This window comes from Caloenas nicobarica, chromosome 21 (assembly GCF_036013445.1).
Source record: "Caloenas nicobarica isolate bCalNic1 chromosome 21, bCalNic1.hap1, whole genome shotgun sequence".
In the NCBI taxonomy this organism is placed as follows: Eukaryota; Metazoa; Chordata; class Aves; order Columbiformes; family Columbidae; genus Caloenas; species Caloenas nicobarica.
In genome coordinates, this window is record NC_088265.1 from 1,719,472 (window position 1) to 1,737,294 (window position 17,823).

The window sequence follows — 17,823 nt, forward strand, 5'->3', positions numbered from 1 at the left end:
CCCCGAGCGGGGGCTGCCCGTCCCGCTGTGGGTTGGGTCCGCGCTGGGCGGAGGGAGCGGGGGCGGACCGGGGCAGGGGGCTGTCCCGGGGGTGTCCGGGGGCGGACCGGGGGGCCAATGCCGGGGGCGGGGCGGTGCTGCCCTCCCCGGGGGCGGTGGGGATCCCGGTGGCGGCTCTGACAGCGGAGCCGTCCCAGCGGGCGGCGGAGGCAGCACCGACCGCCCCCGGCCCGGCCATGTCGGAGTCCGGCGCCCCCGCGGCCGGCGACAAACCGCCCCGGCTCCAGGTAGGGCTCCGGTGCGACCCCCGCTCCCCAGCGCCCGGGGCAGTGCGGCCCCTCGGCGGCCCGGGACAACTCCCGGTGCAACCCCCAGTGCAGCCCCCAGTCCCTCCGTACAACCCCCGGTGCAGCCCCTCGGTGCGACCCCCGGATCCGTCCCTCTGCTCTAATTTTAGCCGGTTTAGTTGTTTCCCGGTACAGCTTCCCAGTGTCCCGGTGCAGCCCTCCGCTGTTCTGGTGCCGTGGCCGGTACAGCAACCCGATCCCCCGGTGCAGCCCCCGCTCGGGGCAACTCCCGTTGCAGCCCTCCGGTCCCTCGGTGCAGCCTCCGCCCGGACCAGACCCCCGGTCCCCTGTTGCGGCTCCCCGGTCTCCTACTGCAGCCCCCTGGCCCCCCGGATCAGTCCTCCCGGTACCGCCGCGGTGCTGTCCCGGTGCTGTCCCGGTGCTGGCCCGGTGCCGCCCGGTGCCGCCTGGTGCCGCCCGGTGCCCCGGCTCCCGCCGCTCTCTCCCCGCAGGACCGTGTCCTGGGCGGGGTGCGCTGGGGCCGCCTCCTGGAGCCCCTGGGCTTCATCAAGGTGCTGGAATGGGTGAGTCCCCCCTGAACCCCCCCCATCCCAGGACCGATCCTGGCACCGGGACCCGCCCCAGGAGCAGCCCCTTCCCCAGCACCCTTGGGTGCTGCTCCCCCGGGACCCCTGCCCAGCGCTTTCCCCCCACCCCCGGATTTGGGGTGCCCCATTAGTTTCCTAAAGCCCCCAGGGACAAGGGGACCCTGGAGCCCACCCCAGCCCCTGCAGAGCCTCCTCCACCCTGGCAGTCTCAGGTGTGGGGACCCCATCCAGAGGGGGCTCAGGGAGTGGTGAGGTGCAGGGCCACCCGAACGCCTGCGTTTGGGCCACATGGCCCCCCCAGTGACCTTGAGCAGGTGGCTTTGCCCAGCCATGCCGGAGGGGACGCTGACATTGGGGTGCCATGTCCCCGTCATTCCCATGGGCTTGGGGGGCACCAGGTGGGTGGGTGGGGAGTGGGGCTGGGGGTCGGTGGACCCCAGAGGGGGGATCCCGGGGACGAGGGGAGCCAAGCGCCTGTGGCCGTGTCCCTGTCCCAGCCATGCCATGAATGGCTCCGGGATTGTATTTCATGGCGGCATTTCTGCAGCACAGCCCCGCTGTGGCCGGGGGGCTCCCAGCCGGCCCCACACCCGGGTGCCAGCGCTGGGGAAACTGAGGCACGGGGTAGGCTCAGCCTCAGAGTGTGAGACCGGATCCATTTGGGCATCTCCCTCCTGGAGGAGCTGAATTGAGGAGGCTTTTCCTTCAACCCCGCAGCAATTTGCTTTGGATAATCCCACCCGGGGATGGGATGGGCATCCCCTGGTGTGGAGGGGGATCAGGCCACATGTGCACAGACACCCCAAAGCCAAAAGTGGGAGGAAAATCCCTGGGGCGGCTGCCAACGCTGCTGCTTCGGTCCTCGGTGCCACACGTGGACCTGCCCATCCCTGCGGCATCAGGCCTGGCCGCTTGGCTTCTCCTTCACCCAGGATGTTGTGAGCTCCGCCGGGATGAGTTGCCAGAAAACTATTTGGGAATGGGGTTTTCCCGGCACCCTCTGCCGGAGAGGAGAGCAGCTCAGTGCCGGGAAGTGGCAGCGGCAGCTCTGGAGGGACGGGGACCGATGGGTCCCAGCGTGGGAATGCTCCTGGAAACCCGCCCTGGTGCTCAGCACCGTGCCAAAAATTAACAGGGGAGTGGCTTTGCTGCCCCCCCTGGCCCATTGCCCCCCGCTGCTGCCCCCCACGAATCCCGATGCCGGTGGCAGCGCCGGTGCTGGCGCACGCGGCCAACAGCTGTGGGGTGGCACTTCGCCCTGTGCCGCCGCGGCCGCCGTGACTCAGCGCCAGGGCGTGTAAAACCCTGAGTGAGTGGTGGGGGGGTCCCCAGGGTCTCGAGCCCAACCCCGCAGCTCCTCCTCTCCCACAGCTCTTTGCCATCTTCGCCTTCGGGGCCTGCGGCTCCTTCAGCGGCGAGACCGGAGCGACGGTGAAATGCGGCGGCGAAAGCAAAGAGATGAGTGCCATTTCTGTCCAGTTCGGGTACCCCTTCAGGTGAGGGGGCACAGAGCCCAGAGCCATCCCCATCGTCCCCTTGGCTCCTGGGGCACCAAACATCCCCCTCCCGCTGTCCCAGGTTATACCAGATCCCCTTTGAGATGCCGGACTGCGAGGGCGAGTCAGAAAGCCGCACCCTGAACCTCATTGGTGATTTCTCCGCTCCTGCCGAGTTTTTCGTGACCCTGGGGGTCTTCTCCTTCCTCTACACCATGGCAGCTCTGGTGCTTTACCTGCGCTTTCATTCCCTCTACAGCGAGAATAAGAAGATCCCCATCGCGGTAAGGTGGCTGCGCCCTTGGGGGGACGGGGCTGATCCTGTCCTGCTCCGTGCCGGCACCGGGGCTGAGCCGAGTGTCCCCATCCTGGCAGGATTTCTGCATCACCGTCTGCTTCACCTTCTTCTGGCTGGTGGCGGCGGCGGCGTGGGGCAAGGGGCTGATGGACGTGAAGGCGGCCACGCGGCCCGCCAGCCTGATCGCCGCCATGGCGGTGTGCCAGGGCGAGGACGTGGTCTGCAACGCCGGCACCACGCCAGCCATGGGGCTGGCCAACATCTCCGTGGTGAGAGCTGGGTGCCGGTGCACACGGGGTGTGGGCGCACACGCATGCACGTGTTCACACGTGGGTGTGTGTACAGGGACGCACGCATGGGCACGTGGATTTATTCATGTGCTTGGGGGAGGTTTATGGTGCTTCAAGGAGAGCTCAGTGGCTCCCAGCCCTTGTGGGGGCACCTGTGTGTGCACACACATGCACATGCACATGCACACGTACACACACATGCACACACATGCACACACACATGTGTGGGTGCCTGCATGTTTGCCAAGCCTGTGCACATGAATGCACACCCGTGCACACGTGTGTTCATGTGAAAAGGCACATGCACACGTGAACATACAGTGCGCACACACGGGTGCACACTCACACCCACGAGCCCTTGTGAACACGCATGCACATCAGATGGGGCGTGTGGGGTGCACGGGGCACATGGGGCACTTGGGGTGCATGGGGTGCACGTTGCATGGGGTGCATGGGGCACATGGGATGCCCAGATCTGGGGCTCACCCATGGGTGCCCCCCTGCTGGGGGGATCTCTCTTCTCCCCCCAGCTCTTTGGCTTCCTCAACTTCCTGCTGTGGGCCGGGAACTGCTGGTTCGTGCTGAAAGAGACGCCGTGGCAGGCGCCGGCTGCGTCCCACGACCCCGCGGCCGCCGAGCAGGGAGCCATCGACAAGCAGTAGCCACCCGGGGGGATCCCAGCACCCGGGGGGGGTCCCAGCACCCGGGGAGTCCCACCCGTCCCCCGGGACCTCGCGCCGGCCGCCAGCCCGGGGACGGGGTGTCACTGGCCCCGGGGCTGGAGCCGCGGGGGGTATGGATGCTATAGGGGGGTGCGTAATGCTGGGTAGAGGTGCTGCTGCCTGGCTGTATATAGGGGTCTGCATCACCCTGGGTGTCCCCGTGCTGTATAGGGGGGCTGTATGTGGAACCCGGGGTGTTCACGGCTGTATGGGGGGCGTATAAAAGTCCTGGGTACCAGCTCTCTACTGGGGTGTGTATAACCCCTGGTGTCCGGCTCTATATCGGGGGTATATACAACACCTGCCTGTTCCGCTCCGTATCAGGGTATATACAAGTCCTGGGTGCCCTGCTCTGTATAAAGATATACAAAACAGCTGGGTGTGCAACTCTCTATAGGGATATATATAAGCCCCAGGGGCCCAGCTCTCTACAGGGGCTATATATATATAACCCTTGGGCATCCTCCTCTGCATAGCGGTAAATCTTTGTGTCCTGCTCTCCATAATGGTATAGATAACACCCGGTGTCCAAAGGGCATATATAAGCCCCGGGATGTATAGTAACACCCAGATATCTGTCTCTGTACAGGTATATATATATAGCCTCTGGGTGCCCAGCTCTACACAGGGGCTGTATATAACCCTGGATATCCAACTCCGCACAGGGAGTAATTAAATGCTGGGTGCCTGCCGGTGTGTAGGGGCTACATATAACTCCTGGGCATCCTGCTCTCTATAGGGGCGACCCCTGGGCATCCTGCCCCATATAAGGACACAGATAATCCCTGCTGTGCAACTCTAGGGGGTATATAGCGCTTGGCCATGCCCAGTTCTGTATAGGGATGCATATAAGCCCTGGGTCCCCAGCTGGAAACGGGAAGCGTATACAACCCCTGGCTGTCCAGCCCTGTGTCGGGGTGTGTGTAACCCCCGGGAGTCCAGCACTCTATAGGGGTAAACCCCCGGTCCCCAGCCCCGTGTCGGGGTCACCCTGGTCTGCAGCCCCCGCATATGGACCCCCGCTCCCCAACCCCTATAGGGACACATGTCGCGCCCGGGTCCCCAGCCCCGTCCGTGGCCCGGGGGTGTCCCGGGACGGCTCCGGTGCGGGGCAGCCCCCGGGGGGGGGGGCGGGACTACACCGCCCGTGGTGCCGCGGGGCGGGCGGGGGCGCGCGGCGCATGCGCGGGGGCGCGCGGGGCGGGGGCGGCGGCGGCGGCTGCCGCGGGGGGGGGCGCGCGCTCCCGCGGCGGCGGCGGCGATGGCGGCGCGTGGGCGCGCGGCGGCGGCGGCGATGGCGGCGGCGGAGCGGCGGCTGCCCAGCCTGGACGAGTTCGCGGGGCAGAGCTGGAGCGCCTGGGTGGAGCGGGCCGGGCCGCCGGCCGAGCCGGGTGAGGGGCGGCAGCGGCGGCGGCGGCGGGGGCGGGCGGGGGGGCTGCCGCGAACGGAGCCGCGCCCGCCGCCCCCCGGTCCTAGCGCCGCCGCGCGGTAGGCGGGCAGCCGGCACCGGGAGATGGGCATCTTGCGCTGGGCACCCGACACCGGGCACGCTGCACCGGGAGCTGGGCGTCCTGCACCGGGCAGCCGCTGCTGGGAACTGGGCATCCCGCACCGGGCACTTGGCACCGGGAACTGGGCATCCCGCACCGGGCACCCTGCACCGGGACCACGGCACCAGCAGCTGAGCACCCGGCAGCCAGAGCTGGTACTGGGCACCCCAGTCTGGTCACTGGGAACTCTGTGCCTGTTACTGGGAGCCAGTTACTGGGTGCCCCATGCCTGGTGCCGGATACCGCCTGGTGCCGGATACCCCCGGGTGCGCTGCGCACTGGGTAGCCCAGGCCAGGAACTGGGTAGCCCAGGCTGGGAACCAGTTGCTACTGTTGCCCTGCACCAGGCCGAGGGCACTGGGTGTCCCAGACCGGGCACTGGGAACCAGGCGGTGGGTACTGGGTGTCCCAGGCGGGGAACTGGGTATCGTGTACTGGGTACCAGGGTACCCTGTGCTGGGAACTGGGAGCTGCACACTGGGGACCAGCTGCCCTGTACTGGGGAGCCCGGTGTGGCTGTGCACAGCTGGGTGCCCAGTACGGCACGGCCGGGTGGGACTGGGTGTCCAGTATGGCACAGCCAGACAGGACTGGGCACCCAGTATGGCATGGCTGGACAGGACGGGGCACCTGGTGTGGCATGGCCTGATAGGACTGGCGATAGACTGGGGACCCAGTATGGCACTGCTGAACGGGATTGGGCACCCAGTACAGCACAGCCAGACAGCACTGGGCACCCAGAATGGCTCAGCTGGCCAGGACACTGTCACCACTTGCCCAGTGGACACCAGTTCCCCCACACCAGAGCCCAGCGCAGCCGGCTGGGGCCAGGACACTCACCTGGCATGACCGGTGAGGACATGAGCTGCAGGGTCACGGCTGGATGGGAACCGAGGTGTCTCCAGGGGTGTCCCCAGGGTGTCCCCCAGGCCATGGGGCTGACCCCAGTCACGTCCCAGCCAGGACAGGGCTGTCCCCGGAGCCCCCGCCCCCCACTGACGGGGGGGGACTCTCGGCAGGGTCTGGCGCGGGGTGGTGGGACAGGGACGTCGGAGGCGATGGCACACCACAGCGCCAACCCTGATCCCGGGATGGATCCGTCCCTCTGCTCTAATTTTAGCCGGTTTAATTGTTCCGGGAGCGCCGTCGGCGTTTGATGGCCGGGAGTGGCGGCGCTGCCGGCAGCGAGGACTTGGCAGCCGCACCTGATGCTGGATGCGACCATGGGAAACCAGGACTGTCCCCGTCCCGGCCGCTGCTGATGGGTTTTGTCTCCAGCAGGACCAGGGTCGGAGGTGGAGGAGAGTGGGAAGAGCAGCGGCAAGAAACTGGATGCCATGACCCTGATCAAGGAAGGTAAGCTCCCTCCTTTGGGGAGAAAACCTGGCATTTTGTGGCCGCGCTGGCCCTCCAGCCTGGACCTTGGGGCTGTGATGTGTCCCATGGCACCGCCCGCTCACCCAGTTCTCCCCCCTCAGACATGAACATCTTCGGCCACTGCCCGGCACACGACGAGTTTTACCTGGTGGTTTGCAACCACTGCAGCCAGGTGGTGAAGCCCCAGGCCTTCCAGAAACACTGCGGTGAGCCAGGGGGGCTCCGGGCACAGCTGTCCCCCCCTCCAGCATCCCCTCTGCCATCGGGAGGGACACGGGGTGGCAGCCGGGGCTGGGGACGCCCAGGGTGGGGGCTCATGGTGGTGGGACCCGTGGTGTGGGCTAACACCGAGCTGTGTCCCCCCCGCCCCATCTCCCCCGTCCTGGCAGAACGCCGCCACGGCCCGCTCAGCAAGCTGTATGCCCGCGCCACCGCCACCAAGTGCCACGTCACCGCCAACGGGCAACCGGTGGCCGGCGGGACCCCCGGCACAGCCAGGGCACCGCGGGAGAAGCCCCCGGGTGCCCGCGGGCAAGTCCAGCCCCTGCCCGAGCGCCGGGACAAGGACAACCTCTGGTGAGCACCGGGACGAGGGCTCAGCCCCTTCCCTGCCACAGGGCTGCTCTGACCCCCCTAAATTCTCCCCCCAGCTTGTTTGTGCCTGTGGTCAACCTGGAGAAGATCCCCAGCATCCCCAAACCGGACGGGCACGGGATCAAGGTGCCCCCCAAAGCCGTAGCCACCAACTCCAAGGAACCCCTGGGGAAACCCGCCACCCCCGCGGTGCCGAAAGAGCCCCCGGTGCCGGCCCGGGGCGGGGGGGATTTGGCGATGCCCGCTGACGGCCCCGGGTGCAAACCGGAGAGCTCGCCCGCCCTGGGGGAGAAGGACACGGGTGTCTCCAAGCCGCCCCCCAGGTCCCACAAGAAGCTGGCGCGTGAGTCCCCCACTTTCCTTGCCGGCGGCGGGGGGGGCGGCAGGTGGGTGCCGCGGGGCGCCGCATCCCGGCGCGACACCCCCGTCCCGTGATTTTGGCGGCCGGGTCCTGCAGTGGGGTAGGTACCGAGGGGGCAGCTCCCACCGCTCCTGCGCGCCCGGGGGGGCCGTGCGCTGACCCAGGTTCCGTTCGCCCCGGCAGGTTTGGGGTCCGCGCCGAGGAACGGCGGCGTGCGGCAGGAGCGTGAGCCAGGGCTGAACCCCCCAGGGCGCCCCCCCCGCCCCAGAAATGGGAGTCGGACAGATGCTGCGGTGCTGGCGGGCGCTCACGGGTGACAGTGAGCGACGGCGTTAGAACCCAGGCTGGGGGTGGAATTGCGGGGGGGCTCACCCTTGGGAAAGGGGGGGCCAGGAAACTGCAGCCCCCCCACCTCATGGACCTCTAAGGGCTGTTTGCCCCTCAGAGAGGGGATGCTGCGGCCTCTCACTCTGAGGAGATGGGGGGTCTCCATCTCCATCCCCGGCTGGGGTGACCCCTGCAGAGTCCCCCCTGCCCAAAGCCGTGCCCCCCCCCAGCCACCAGAGCCCCCCCCCGCCGCCACCGCTCTCATCCCACCATCCACACCGGTGGAAACCTCAACTGGGGCCAGACATGGAGGGGGCAAAGCACTCGCGCCCCCCCCAACACAGCTCGGCCCTGCACTCACCGGCCCCCCCCGGCCCCCCGGCATCCCGCTGCCTTCCTCTGCCCGCAGGCAAGGAGTGCGACCTGAACCGGCAGTGCGGCGTGCTGAACCCCGACACCAAGAAGATCTGCACCCGCCTGCTGACCTGCAAGGTGGGGGTGGGCCACCGTCACCCCACCCAGGGAGTGTTTTGGGGGGAAAATGTCCCGGCGGGTGTTTTCTGACCCCCCCTCCCCGCTGTCGCCCGGCACAGATCCACTCGGTTCACCAGCGGCGCGAGGTGCGGGGCCGGGACAAGGACTTTGACGTGCTGGTGGCCGAGCTGAAGGCCAGCGCCCGCAAGGGCGAGTCCCCGAAGGAGAGGAGCCCCCCCGGGAAGGAAGCGCCGCCCCCCCCGCGGCAGGACCCCTCCTCGCTGCCGCAGCCCCTCACCAGCCCCCCCAGCGCCTCTCCCTGCCGAGCCAAGCCCCCCCACTCCCACTGCCTGCTCCCCAGGTGAGGACCCCGGCGTCCGGGTGGTGGCGGGGGGGGACACACCCCTATATAGGGCACCCCAAAAATCTCTCCCCCCACCCCATCTCCGCTGCAGGGCCCGGCTTTCCTCCGACAGCGACCCCGAGGATGCGCCAGCCGCCTCCAGGGAGGGGGGCCCGGGGGTGTTCCCCTTCCCTGTGCCCAAGGCGGGCAGCCGGGTGTCGAGTGAGGAGAGCGAGGAGGAGGGGGGCGAGGAGCCCCCCCAGCCCCCCGCGTGCCCCCCGCGGCCCCAGGCGGTGAGTGAGGGGACCCCAGGGTGGGATGGGGACCCCGGGGCAGGACGGGGACCCCCGACCCCACCGTCACCCCACTTGGCCGCTGGCCTCGTGCCGGGGGGGATGTGAGGGGTGGAGGTTTAGGGGGGGTCGTGCTGAGTGGTGCGTCCCCCCCCGCAGTTCTGCACCTTCGGGAGCCGCCTGGTCAGCCCCGGCTGTTACGTGTTCAACCGGCGGCTGGACCGGTTCTGCTCGGCACTGGGCTCCATGCTGGAGCAGCACCTCAGCTCCCACATGTGGAGGTGAGGGGGGGTGCCGGGGGGGGCAGCGGGTGCTGGGGGGCAAAGCCACCAGGGCCCAAGGTGGGGCTGTGATCCCCGGGGTCCCATCCAGCAGTGGGGCTGCATGAAGTGGGGGGGCAAGGATGGGAGTGGGGGTTTGGAGGGGGCCCGTTGCACCCCACCCCACCCGAATGGGGAGGGAGGTGGTGGGAGGCTGGGATGGGAATGTGGATTTTGGGGGGGTCACATCTCATTGCTGAATCAGGAAGGATAGGGTGGGGGTAAGGATGGGAGCAGGAGTTTGGGGGGCCCTATCTCAACCCCCACATGCCTGAATTGGGGGAGACATGGGGATGCAGGGATGGGAGCGGAGGTTGGGGGGGGTCTCATTTCACCCCTCCCCACCTGAATTGGGGAGGACACAGCAAGGATGGGAATGGGGATTTGGGGGGTCCTGTTTCACCCTCTCCCCACCTGAACTGGGGGTGGGGGGGGCACAGCAGGGATGCAGGGATGGGAACAGGCATTTGCAGGGGTCTCGTTTCACCCCCTCCCCACCTGAATCGGGGAAGATGTGGCGGGGGCGCAGAGATGGGAGTGAGGTTTTTGGGGGGGTTCCCATCTCACCCTTCCCCTCCCCTCCCACAGGAAGATCCCTCCGGCCGCCGAGCCCCTGCTCCACATCCCCCTGGCCCCCCCCAGCCCCACCGGCCCCACCGCCCCGACCCCCTCACCCTCCACACGGACCTCGGCCGTGACCCCCCCCGGCAGCCGGGGGGGCCGGGTCCCCGCCAGCATCAACTACACGGTGGGGTCCCCCCCCGCGGCGGCCGCCTGCAGCCAGCCGGAGTGTGGCGGGGGGGGCAGCCAGTCCATCACCTCCCCCCTGCCGGCCAACACCCCCTCGCCCTCCTTCAGCAAGCTGACCCCCCCCAAGGCCAGCAAATCCTCCCGAGCCCGCGAAGCGGCCAGCGGGACCCATCCGGACCCCCGAAAACGGAAGCCCCCCGTCTCCACCACCACCCCCCCCCATAAACGGACCTGTTCAGGGGACGAGGTCAAAAGCAAAAACCCCAACTGCCAGGTTGTGCCCCCCCCCGGCAAGACAAAACCCACCCCCCCGCGTTGTCTGGCTTCGTCCTCTGCCCCCGTCCTCAACGGCACGACGACGCGGGTGAAACGGCTCGTGCCCCCCCCGGACCCCCGAGGCTCAGCGCTGCGCGGAGCTGGGGGGCCGCCGCTGCCCCCCCCCCGCTGCATCTCCGAGGATGAGGTCAAGAAGCGCAAGAACGCAGCCACCTACTGCCGGCCCGTCAAACCCAAACCTGTGCCCTCCCTACCCGCCCCCCCGCCGCCCCCCGGCACGGCCCCCCCAGACTCGGGCGGCCCCCCCCGGAGGAAGAAGCCGGGGACCCCCCCGGGTTTTGAGGAGAAGCGGAGCGCCCTGAAGGTAGGGCTGAGATGGGACCCTGGGGGGGACCCTGCCGAGCTGGGGGGGTGGCAGGGGGTGTTTGGGGGGGCTGCAGAGCGGGGTGACCCCCCCAGGGCCACCCGCACCCACAGGGGACAAGGTGGGATCCACTTGTGTGCACCCATGGCCTGAGGGACACCCTGGTCCTGGGTGGGGGGGACCATGGGGACATCTTGGTCTCACTTAGGGGGGCGCCATGGGGACAACATGGCCCCAAGTGAGGGACAACATGGGGACCCTCTGGGTGCCCCCTGTCCCCAAGTAGGGGACACTGCTTTTGGGTCCTGGGACATCCCGGTCACGGGTGGTGGATGCTCAGGGGACTTTCTGGGGACACCTTAACCCTGGGTGGGGGACGAGGTGGGGACCCCCAGCCGTCGGGGGGGACGCTCCCTCTGGGGACACCCTAATGCGCTCAGGGGACACCTGGTCTCTCTGCCACCACCCTGTCCCCAAGGTCTGTCCCCACGCTGACTCCACACTCTCCCTCCCGCAGCCCAAAGCCCATTAACAGAGGGGCCGCTGGGGCCCCCCCGTGTTCCTCCACCACGGGTGCCAGGAAACCCCCACCGGAAAACGGGGAAAAACTGATGAAAGGGAGGGGGAAAAAAAAAGCCCCAAACCCCTCAAGGAAACAAAAAGAAGAAGGAAAACACCAACCTCCAGAAAAAAATACCTCAAGACTCTCAGTTCTGTTCTCTTGCTGCTAAACCAGCCCCCGGAGAAGAGGCGGCCACGGCCGGGGGGTCCCGGCACAGGACCGGCCACCGGGCCACCACCGGCCACCGCGGGGCCACCACACCGGCCGCGGATATTTATAAGAATTACTATTGCTGGTTTTTGTTTCTTTTTTTTTTTTTTAAAAAAAAAAAAAAAGAAAAAAGCCAGGTATTGCAGAGAGCATGTTTGGGGGGTGGGCTGTGTCCTGGGGTGTCCCCGTGGTGTTTGGGGACCGTGATGTGTCCCCAGGTCCCTAGTGACGCAGGGAATTCCCCACCCAGCGCAGCCCAACAGTGCGGGTGCACTGCGGGATGGACAGGGTGCAAGGGTGACACCCCCAAAAAAGCCCCTTTCTCTCCCAGCCCCCCGTGCGCCCACCCACACCCCAGATGGGCCCCGGCTCAGTCTGACCCCCTATCCTGGTGTGGTGACACCATCCTTGTCCCCAAGCCCCCCAACACACAGCAAGGGGACCGCATCTCGGGGATGACCCTTTCAGCTCCCCCAAACCGGGCAAGGGCTGCACAGGCACGATGGGAAACATCTTTATTTTGGCCAAGGCATCAGCGGGCAGCTGCCAGCGCGGGGGGGGACACGGCCCGGGGACGGGGGGGACATGGGGGACACAGGCTGGGCTGCGAGGGCGCAGGGCCAGGGGGTGTGGAGGGGACCCCCATTTGGGGGGTACCCCTGCGGGGGGGCTCTGCTTGCAGCTGTGGGTTGCATGGGGGCGACCAGGAGGGTGCTGGGGGCGTTGCACCCCGTGGGGTGACATGTCCCTCATGTCCCCCTCCCCGAGCGCTGGCCGGGGTGGCACATGCTCCCCGGTGGGACCCATGCTCCACGATACACATGCCGGGGGTGGAGGGGGGGCCGGTGCTGCGGGGAGCGGGGGGGCTGCCCTGCCAAAGTGGGACCCCCCAGTGCTGCAGCCTGTGGGTGCCCCGGTGCTGCTGTCCCTGGGGGGGTACCCACAGAGCTGGCCCCAGCACTGTCACCCCTGGTCCTGCGGTGCCCGGTGGGGCTGCCGTCCCCTGGCTCTGCCGCCATGCTGTCCCCATGGGAGACCCCTTGTCCCTCGCGGTCCCATGGTGCCACCATGGTGCCGGTGGCCTTGGCAGAGGCTGGGGTGGGTGGACAGCAGCGATGCTCAGTCCGGGGGTGGCAGTTGCATGTGTGTCCCCCCCAAGCTGGGGACACGGCACTGGGGGTCCAGTCTGCCCCTCCTGCCCGCAGCGCATCCATTGGGGACAAGTCTCAACAGCAGCGGGGACACCAGGTGTCCCTGGGGACTGTCCCCCCCTACACCACGATGGGGGTGTCCGAGAAGACGGAGCTGACCGAGTCCGGATCCGACACCTTCCTCTGCGCCTTGGGGCCGTGCCGGGGGGGTGGCTGCGGGGTCCCCCCCACCTTGTACCTGCCGTTCTGCCCCAGGCCGGCGGTGGAGGCCGAGCGGGACCGACACGGCTCCCCGGGGACCCCGGCGGCGTGGTTGGGGGTGGCGCTGAGGACGGAGGAGTTGATGCTGTCGTCGCGGGGAGCCGGCGGCTTTTCGGTGCCGCGGCAGCAGCAGCAGCGGCACGGGGTGAGGTACAGGTAGATGAGGACCAGCACCACGCTGAGGATGCAGCCCACCAGCGTGGTGTAGGCGGTGTTGAGGGTGTCGTGGGGGCCGTGCAGGGTGAAGTTGTGCACCAGCAGCTCCACGTAAAGGGTCTCGTTGAGGAGGGGACCCGCCACCCAGCAGGTGTAGGTGCCGGTGTCCTCGGGGCGCAGCGCGCGCAGCTGCAGGCTGCCGTTGGCCAGGAGCGCGGCGCTGCCGTTCCCCCCTTCCTCCAGCACCCGCTCGCCTCCCGGCGTCACCCAGTGCCGGCTGCGCACCCCCCGCAGCCGGGTGTCACAGCTCAGGGTGACGCTGTCGCCCAGGTGCGCCTCCAGCACGGCTTCCCGCGCCTCGCTGCAGTTGAGCGGCTGCCGGCCGGCCAGCGCCAGGATCCCCACGGGCGCCGAGGCGCCGGGCAGCCAACACTGCAGATCCTCCTGGAAATCCACCACGGCGCTCAGCCGGCGGCGCCGGCCGCGGGCGACCAGCTGGAAGAGCGGGCAGTCGCAGGCCAACGGGTTGCCGTGCAGGTAGAGGCGGTCGCGCAGCCAGGCGGGCAGCGCCTGCAGCTCGCCCACGGGCACGCCGCGCAGCCGGTTGGCCGACAGGTCGAGCAGGGCCAGCTGCGGCAGGCGGCTGCCGTCGCGCAGCAGCTCCAGGGGGAAGCGGGCGATGCGGTTCTGCCCCAGGTACAGCTTGCGGAGCCGGCCGAGGTTCTCGAAAGCCGTGCGGTCCACGGTGGAGATCTCGTTGTTGTAGAGGAGGAGAACCTCCAGCTCGGCCAGGTCGCTGAACAGGTTCTCCTCCAGCGCCCGCAGCCGGTTCGAGGAGAGGTCCAGGTGCCGCAGGTGGGGGACGTGGGCGAAGGCTTCGGTGGACACGAAGGACAGCCCGTTGTGGCTGAGCAGGAGGGCGTGCAGGTGGGCCAGCCGCCCCGGCGCCCAGTCGGCGCGCAGCCGGGTGACGTTGTTGTGGCTCAGGTCGAGGACGGCGGTGAAGCGCGGCAGCGGGGACGGCACCGCGCTCAGCACCGCCTGCGAGCAGCTCAGGATGTTGGAGGCGCAGACGCAGCGTGGGGGGCAGCTCCCGCCCCACACGCGCGGGGCCAGCAGCGCCAGGGCCAGCAGCAGGGGCAGGGGGGACGCCGGCCCCCCAGCACCCCCCATGGCCGTGCTCAGCCCCGCGGTGTCACGGGGCACCCGCGTGCCAGTGACCCCTGGCATGGCGGGTTGGGGACACAAGGTTGGCTTGCACGGGGTGGCTTCAGTCACCCAGTGTCACAGCATGCGCTGGGCTCACCGGTGTCACGGTGCAGGGTGGCTTTGTCACCCAGTGTCACAGCACGTGCCAGGCCAGCTGTTCGCCTGGTGTCACGGCACGGGGTGACTTTGGACACCCAGTGTCACAGCACGTGCTGTGGGGTGGCTTTGGTCACCCGGTGTCACGGCGTCCACCAGGCTCGCTGCTCACCTGGTGTCATGGTGCAGGATGGCTTGGTCACCCGGTGTTGCAGAGCGGGGTGGCGTTGGTCACCCAGCGTCACAGCGAGCACTATGGAGGGACTTTGGTCACCTGGCGTCACAGCGCGGGGTGGCTTTGTCACCCAGTGTCACAGCATGCACCGTGGGGTGGCCTTGGCCACCCGCTGTCACGGCATGCACCGGGCTCCGGTGCCACGGCAAGAGGTGGCCGTGGCCAGCCCGTGTCCCCGCGCGGGGTGCCTGTGTCACCCGCTGTCACGCGTGCCCCGGGTCCCGCTCCCCCCGCGCTGCGGAGGCGGCCCCGGCCCCTCCGGTCCCCCCCGGCCCCCCCGGCCCCGGCGCTGCTGCGGACGGAGCCGCGGGAGGATGCTCAACCTGCCCCCCCGCCGCTTCCCGGGGCGCTACCGGGGCCTGGTACCGGGCCCGGTGCGGAGGAGGGCGGCCGAGCGGGGCCGAGCCGAGCCGAGCGGATCCGAACGAGGCCGAACCGAACCGGGCAGAGCCGAACCGAGCCGAGCGGGGCCGAACCGAGGCGGGCAGAGCCGAGTGGGGCCGAACGGCGCCGAGCGGGCCGGGCCGAGCCAGGCCGGGCCGAACCGAGACCAGGAGAGCGGGCCGAGCAGAGCCGAGAGGGGCCGAACCGAGCCGAGTGGAACCGGGCGGAGCCGAGATGAGCCGAGCGGAGCCGAGCGGGCCGGGCCGGGCCGGGCCGAGCGCAGCCGAGCGGAGCCGAGCGCAGCCGAGCGCAGCCGAACCGCGGCCGGGCCCCGCGCCGGCGGCAGCGCGCACCGCGGCCGCGGGACAGGGGCTGGGGGCGGCCCCGGCGCGGCGCACCCCGGCACGGCCCGTCCCCATTGGCTGCCGCCGCAGCGCCTGCGACCAATGGCGGCAGCGCCCGCTTAACCCCTCGTGGGCCGCGAGTCGCCCCCCGAGCTGAGCGCCCCCCGGGAGGACCCACCCCCGAACCCGCAGATCCCCCTCATCCCCATCTCCATCCCACCCCTGTCCCCATCTTCACCGCCAGCCCCGTCCTGCCCCCCAGCCCCATCACCATCCCTGTCCCAATCCTCATCCCCACCCTCATCATCCCCATCCTCCTATCCCCATCTCTATCATCACCATCTCCGTCCTTGTCCCCATTCTCATCCCCATGCCCATACTCATCCTCATCCCCACTGCCCTCTCCATCCCCATACTCCCGATCCTTATCCTCTACCCCATCCTCATCCTCATCTCCATCCCATCCCATCCGTATCCCCATCTCCGTCCCCATCTCCACACCATCCTCACACCATCCTCATCCTCATCCCATCCCACATCAACCCCATTTAGATCCCCATCCCACCCTCATCCCAACCCCATCCCAAATCTATCTGTGCTGCCCCAGCACCTGCCCCATCCTGCTGTGGTGGCACCTGCTGGTGGTACCAGCCCATGGTGCCAGCCCAGACCCCACAGCACCGGCCCAGACCACACGGCACTGGCCCACATCTCTTTCCAGCCCAAATTCCCCAGTACCGACCCCATCCCAGTGCCACCCATTGCCCCTGGGCCATGGGGGGGTCACATCCTGCTCCAGGGTCCCCACCAAGGGGCACCCCTGGGTGCCATCGCCCCAGCCAGGCAGGGGTGCCCCTTGCCCCCCCCGCCCTGATGCACATGGTTGTGTCTGCCTCCCGGGCGTATTTTTAGATGCAAAACATTTGTGCTGTTTTTTTGGGTCCAAAATTAGAGGGAAAAGAGCCGGAACAAACCACGCTGAGATGATGCAGCTTTTTATTGGGGGGGCAGTAATTAAGGGACACCGCTGCAACACAGATTGGGCTGTCCCCAGGGTGCCCATCGCCCTGTTCCCCCTCCATCAGTGGCTCCCTGCACCCTGACATGTGCTACCCCCATTTGGGTGCCACCCCATTCTGTCCCCCCCACCGCTGCCATCGTGTCCTCCCCTTGGCTGCTGGGCTGGTGACAAGGAATTTTGTCCTTTGATTGTCCTCAATTTCTCTGCTTTAATCCGGGTGCTAATCCCTGCCCAGCACCCGCCGCCCAGCCTGGCCCCCACCCAGCACCCAGACCGCCCTGCTGTGAGGGTGCCCCAGCTGTGAGCACCCGCACCCCGACCTTCCCGGCCCATCAGTGGGCTCTGGGTGTCCCTGTGTCACCACAGTGGGGATCAAGGGGGGACCTGGGTGTCCTCGGGGAGCTGGCGCAGCACCATGCCCCCAGCAGCGTGCTGGGCAGGATTGGTGCCAGCTGTGGGCGTGTGTTACACGGGCGCGCACGCGTGTCAGCACATGCACACACACAGGCAGGCGTGCACATGCGCACACACGTCTAAGTGCACACACTGGAGATGCATGCACACGCGTGTGACCGGGGTACTTGTGTGTGCACCCCTGGATTGCACCCATGTGCAAACTCACTGGGTTCACACACATGTGCGTGCACACGGATGCACCCGCCACGCTTGTGCGTGCGCATGTGGCCCCTCCAGCCACATGTGCACACGCACGCAACACACATGTGTGTGCACAGGCACTCCAGGCTTGTGCACACACGTGTGCTGGCACAGCTGGAGGAGCCGGTCAGCTGCGGGAGGACAGGATCCAGGTCTGGGGCTGCATGAGGGGGTCCTGGGCACCTGTTTTTGGGGTGCTGCTTGGTGTGGGGCCAGGAAGCGTGCCCAGCGCGGCTGGGGCAGAGGGGCCAGGGGTGCCCCTGGGGCTGGGGGGTTTCTCCCTTGGCTGCAGGGCAGCACGGGGAGGCACAGGAGGAATCTGCAGGCGCTGCGAGGCTGCGCCACGGCAGCTCAGCCGCCCGGGCCCTGAATTATTGATGCTCCCGTGGCAGGAAACAGCAAAGCCATAAATCTGCCTGCGCCAGCGCTGACACCGGCGTGACAGGGCAGGAGCAGCCCTGGCTCTCTGCCTCAGTTTCCCCAAAGGGGACAAAAACCCTCAGGGGCCCATTCTTGGGATGCTCCTCTTGTGCCAGGAGCGAGGGGGTGGGGGGACTCCCCTGCTCCCCTTTCTGGACACAGCTGGGTCCTTCCTGGTTTGTGGGGTGCAGGTGAGTGACTCTGCCCTTCTGACCATGAGAGACCCCCCCAAAATATTATGAGGGCTGGGAGGGGTCGGCGTGGCTGAGTCCCTGTCTGCAGTGGGATGAGGGAGGGGCTGCTGGGGTGTCAGCCTTGGGGGGGGCACCCAGTGTTGGGTAAACTCCTGGATTTTAGTGAGTTACCAGGACAACAGGGGGATCCCCG

General features: G+C 68.2%; 3 protein-coding genes across 3 annotated transcripts; 2 read left to right on the forward strand and 1 right to left on the reverse strand.

Moving 5' to 3' along the window:
• The first annotated feature begins 88 nt into the window (after positions 1–88).
• SYPL2 (synaptophysin like 2) lies at positions 89–4,075 on the forward strand. Its single transcript, XM_065649262.1, has 6 exons — positions 89–287; positions 800–871; positions 2,267–2,391; positions 2,474–2,675; positions 2,767–2,958; positions 3,510–4,075. The coding sequence occupies exons 1-6, from the start codon at positions 237–239 to the stop codon at positions 3,639–3,641; spliced, it is 774 nt and encodes a 257-aa protein (XP_065505334.1). The 5' UTR covers positions 89–236; the 3' UTR covers positions 3,642–4,075.
• Positions 4,076–4,962: 887 nt separating this feature from the next.
• Positions 4,963–11,582, forward strand: ATXN7L2 (ataxin 7 like 2). The gene is made up of 11 exons (XM_065649224.1): positions 4,963–5,092; positions 6,530–6,607; positions 6,730–6,834; positions 7,018–7,204; positions 7,279–7,565; positions 8,320–8,402; positions 8,504–8,745; positions 8,840–9,020; positions 9,180–9,301; positions 9,929–10,730; positions 11,248–11,582. Exons 1-11 carry the CDS (start codon positions 4,963–4,965, stop codon positions 11,260–11,262), a joined length of 2,232 nt encoding a protein of 743 aa, XP_065505296.1. The 3' UTR covers positions 11,263–11,582.
• Positions 11,583–12,030: 448 nt separating this feature from the next.
• Positions 12,031–15,317, reverse strand: AMIGO1 (adhesion molecule with Ig like domain 1). The gene is made up of 2 exons (XM_065649242.1): positions 15,087–15,317; positions 12,031–14,628 (listed from the first exon to the last, which is right to left on the reverse strand). Exon 2 carries the CDS (start codon positions 14,298–14,300, stop codon positions 12,774–12,776), a length of 1,527 nt encoding a protein of 508 aa, XP_065505314.1. The 5' UTR covers positions 14,301–14,628; positions 15,087–15,317; the 3' UTR covers positions 12,031–12,773.
• Positions 15,318–17,823: the final 2,506 nt, after the last annotated feature.

Coding starts and splice junctions, on each gene's coding strand:
- SYPL2 (XM_065649262.1), top strand. CDS start 237: ATGTCGGAGTCCGGCGCCCCCGCGGCCGGCGACAAACCGCCCCGGCTC. Junction 2,676..2,766: donor ATAAGAAGATCCCCATCGCG/GTAAGGTGGCTG, acceptor CCATCCTGGCAG/GATTTCTGCATCACCGTCTG. Junction 2,959..3,509: donor GGCTGGCCAACATCTCCGTG/GTGAGAGCTGGG, acceptor TTCTCCCCCCAG/CTCTTTGGCTTCCTCAACTT.
- ATXN7L2 (XM_065649224.1), top strand. CDS start 4,963: ATGGCGGCGCGTGGGCGCGCGGCGGCGGCGGCGATGGCGGCGGCGGAG. Junction 7,205..7,278: donor CGGGACAAGGACAACCTCTG/GTGAGCACCGGG, acceptor TTCTCCCCCCAG/CTTGTTTGTGCCTGTGGTCA. Junction 7,566..8,319: donor GTCCCACAAGAAGCTGGCGC/GTGAGTCCCCCA, acceptor CTCTGCCCGCAG/GCAAGGAGTGCGACCTGAAC.
- AMIGO1 (XM_065649242.1), bottom strand. CDS start 14,300: ATGCCAGGGGTCACTGGCACGCGGGTGCCCCGTGACACCGCGGGGCTG.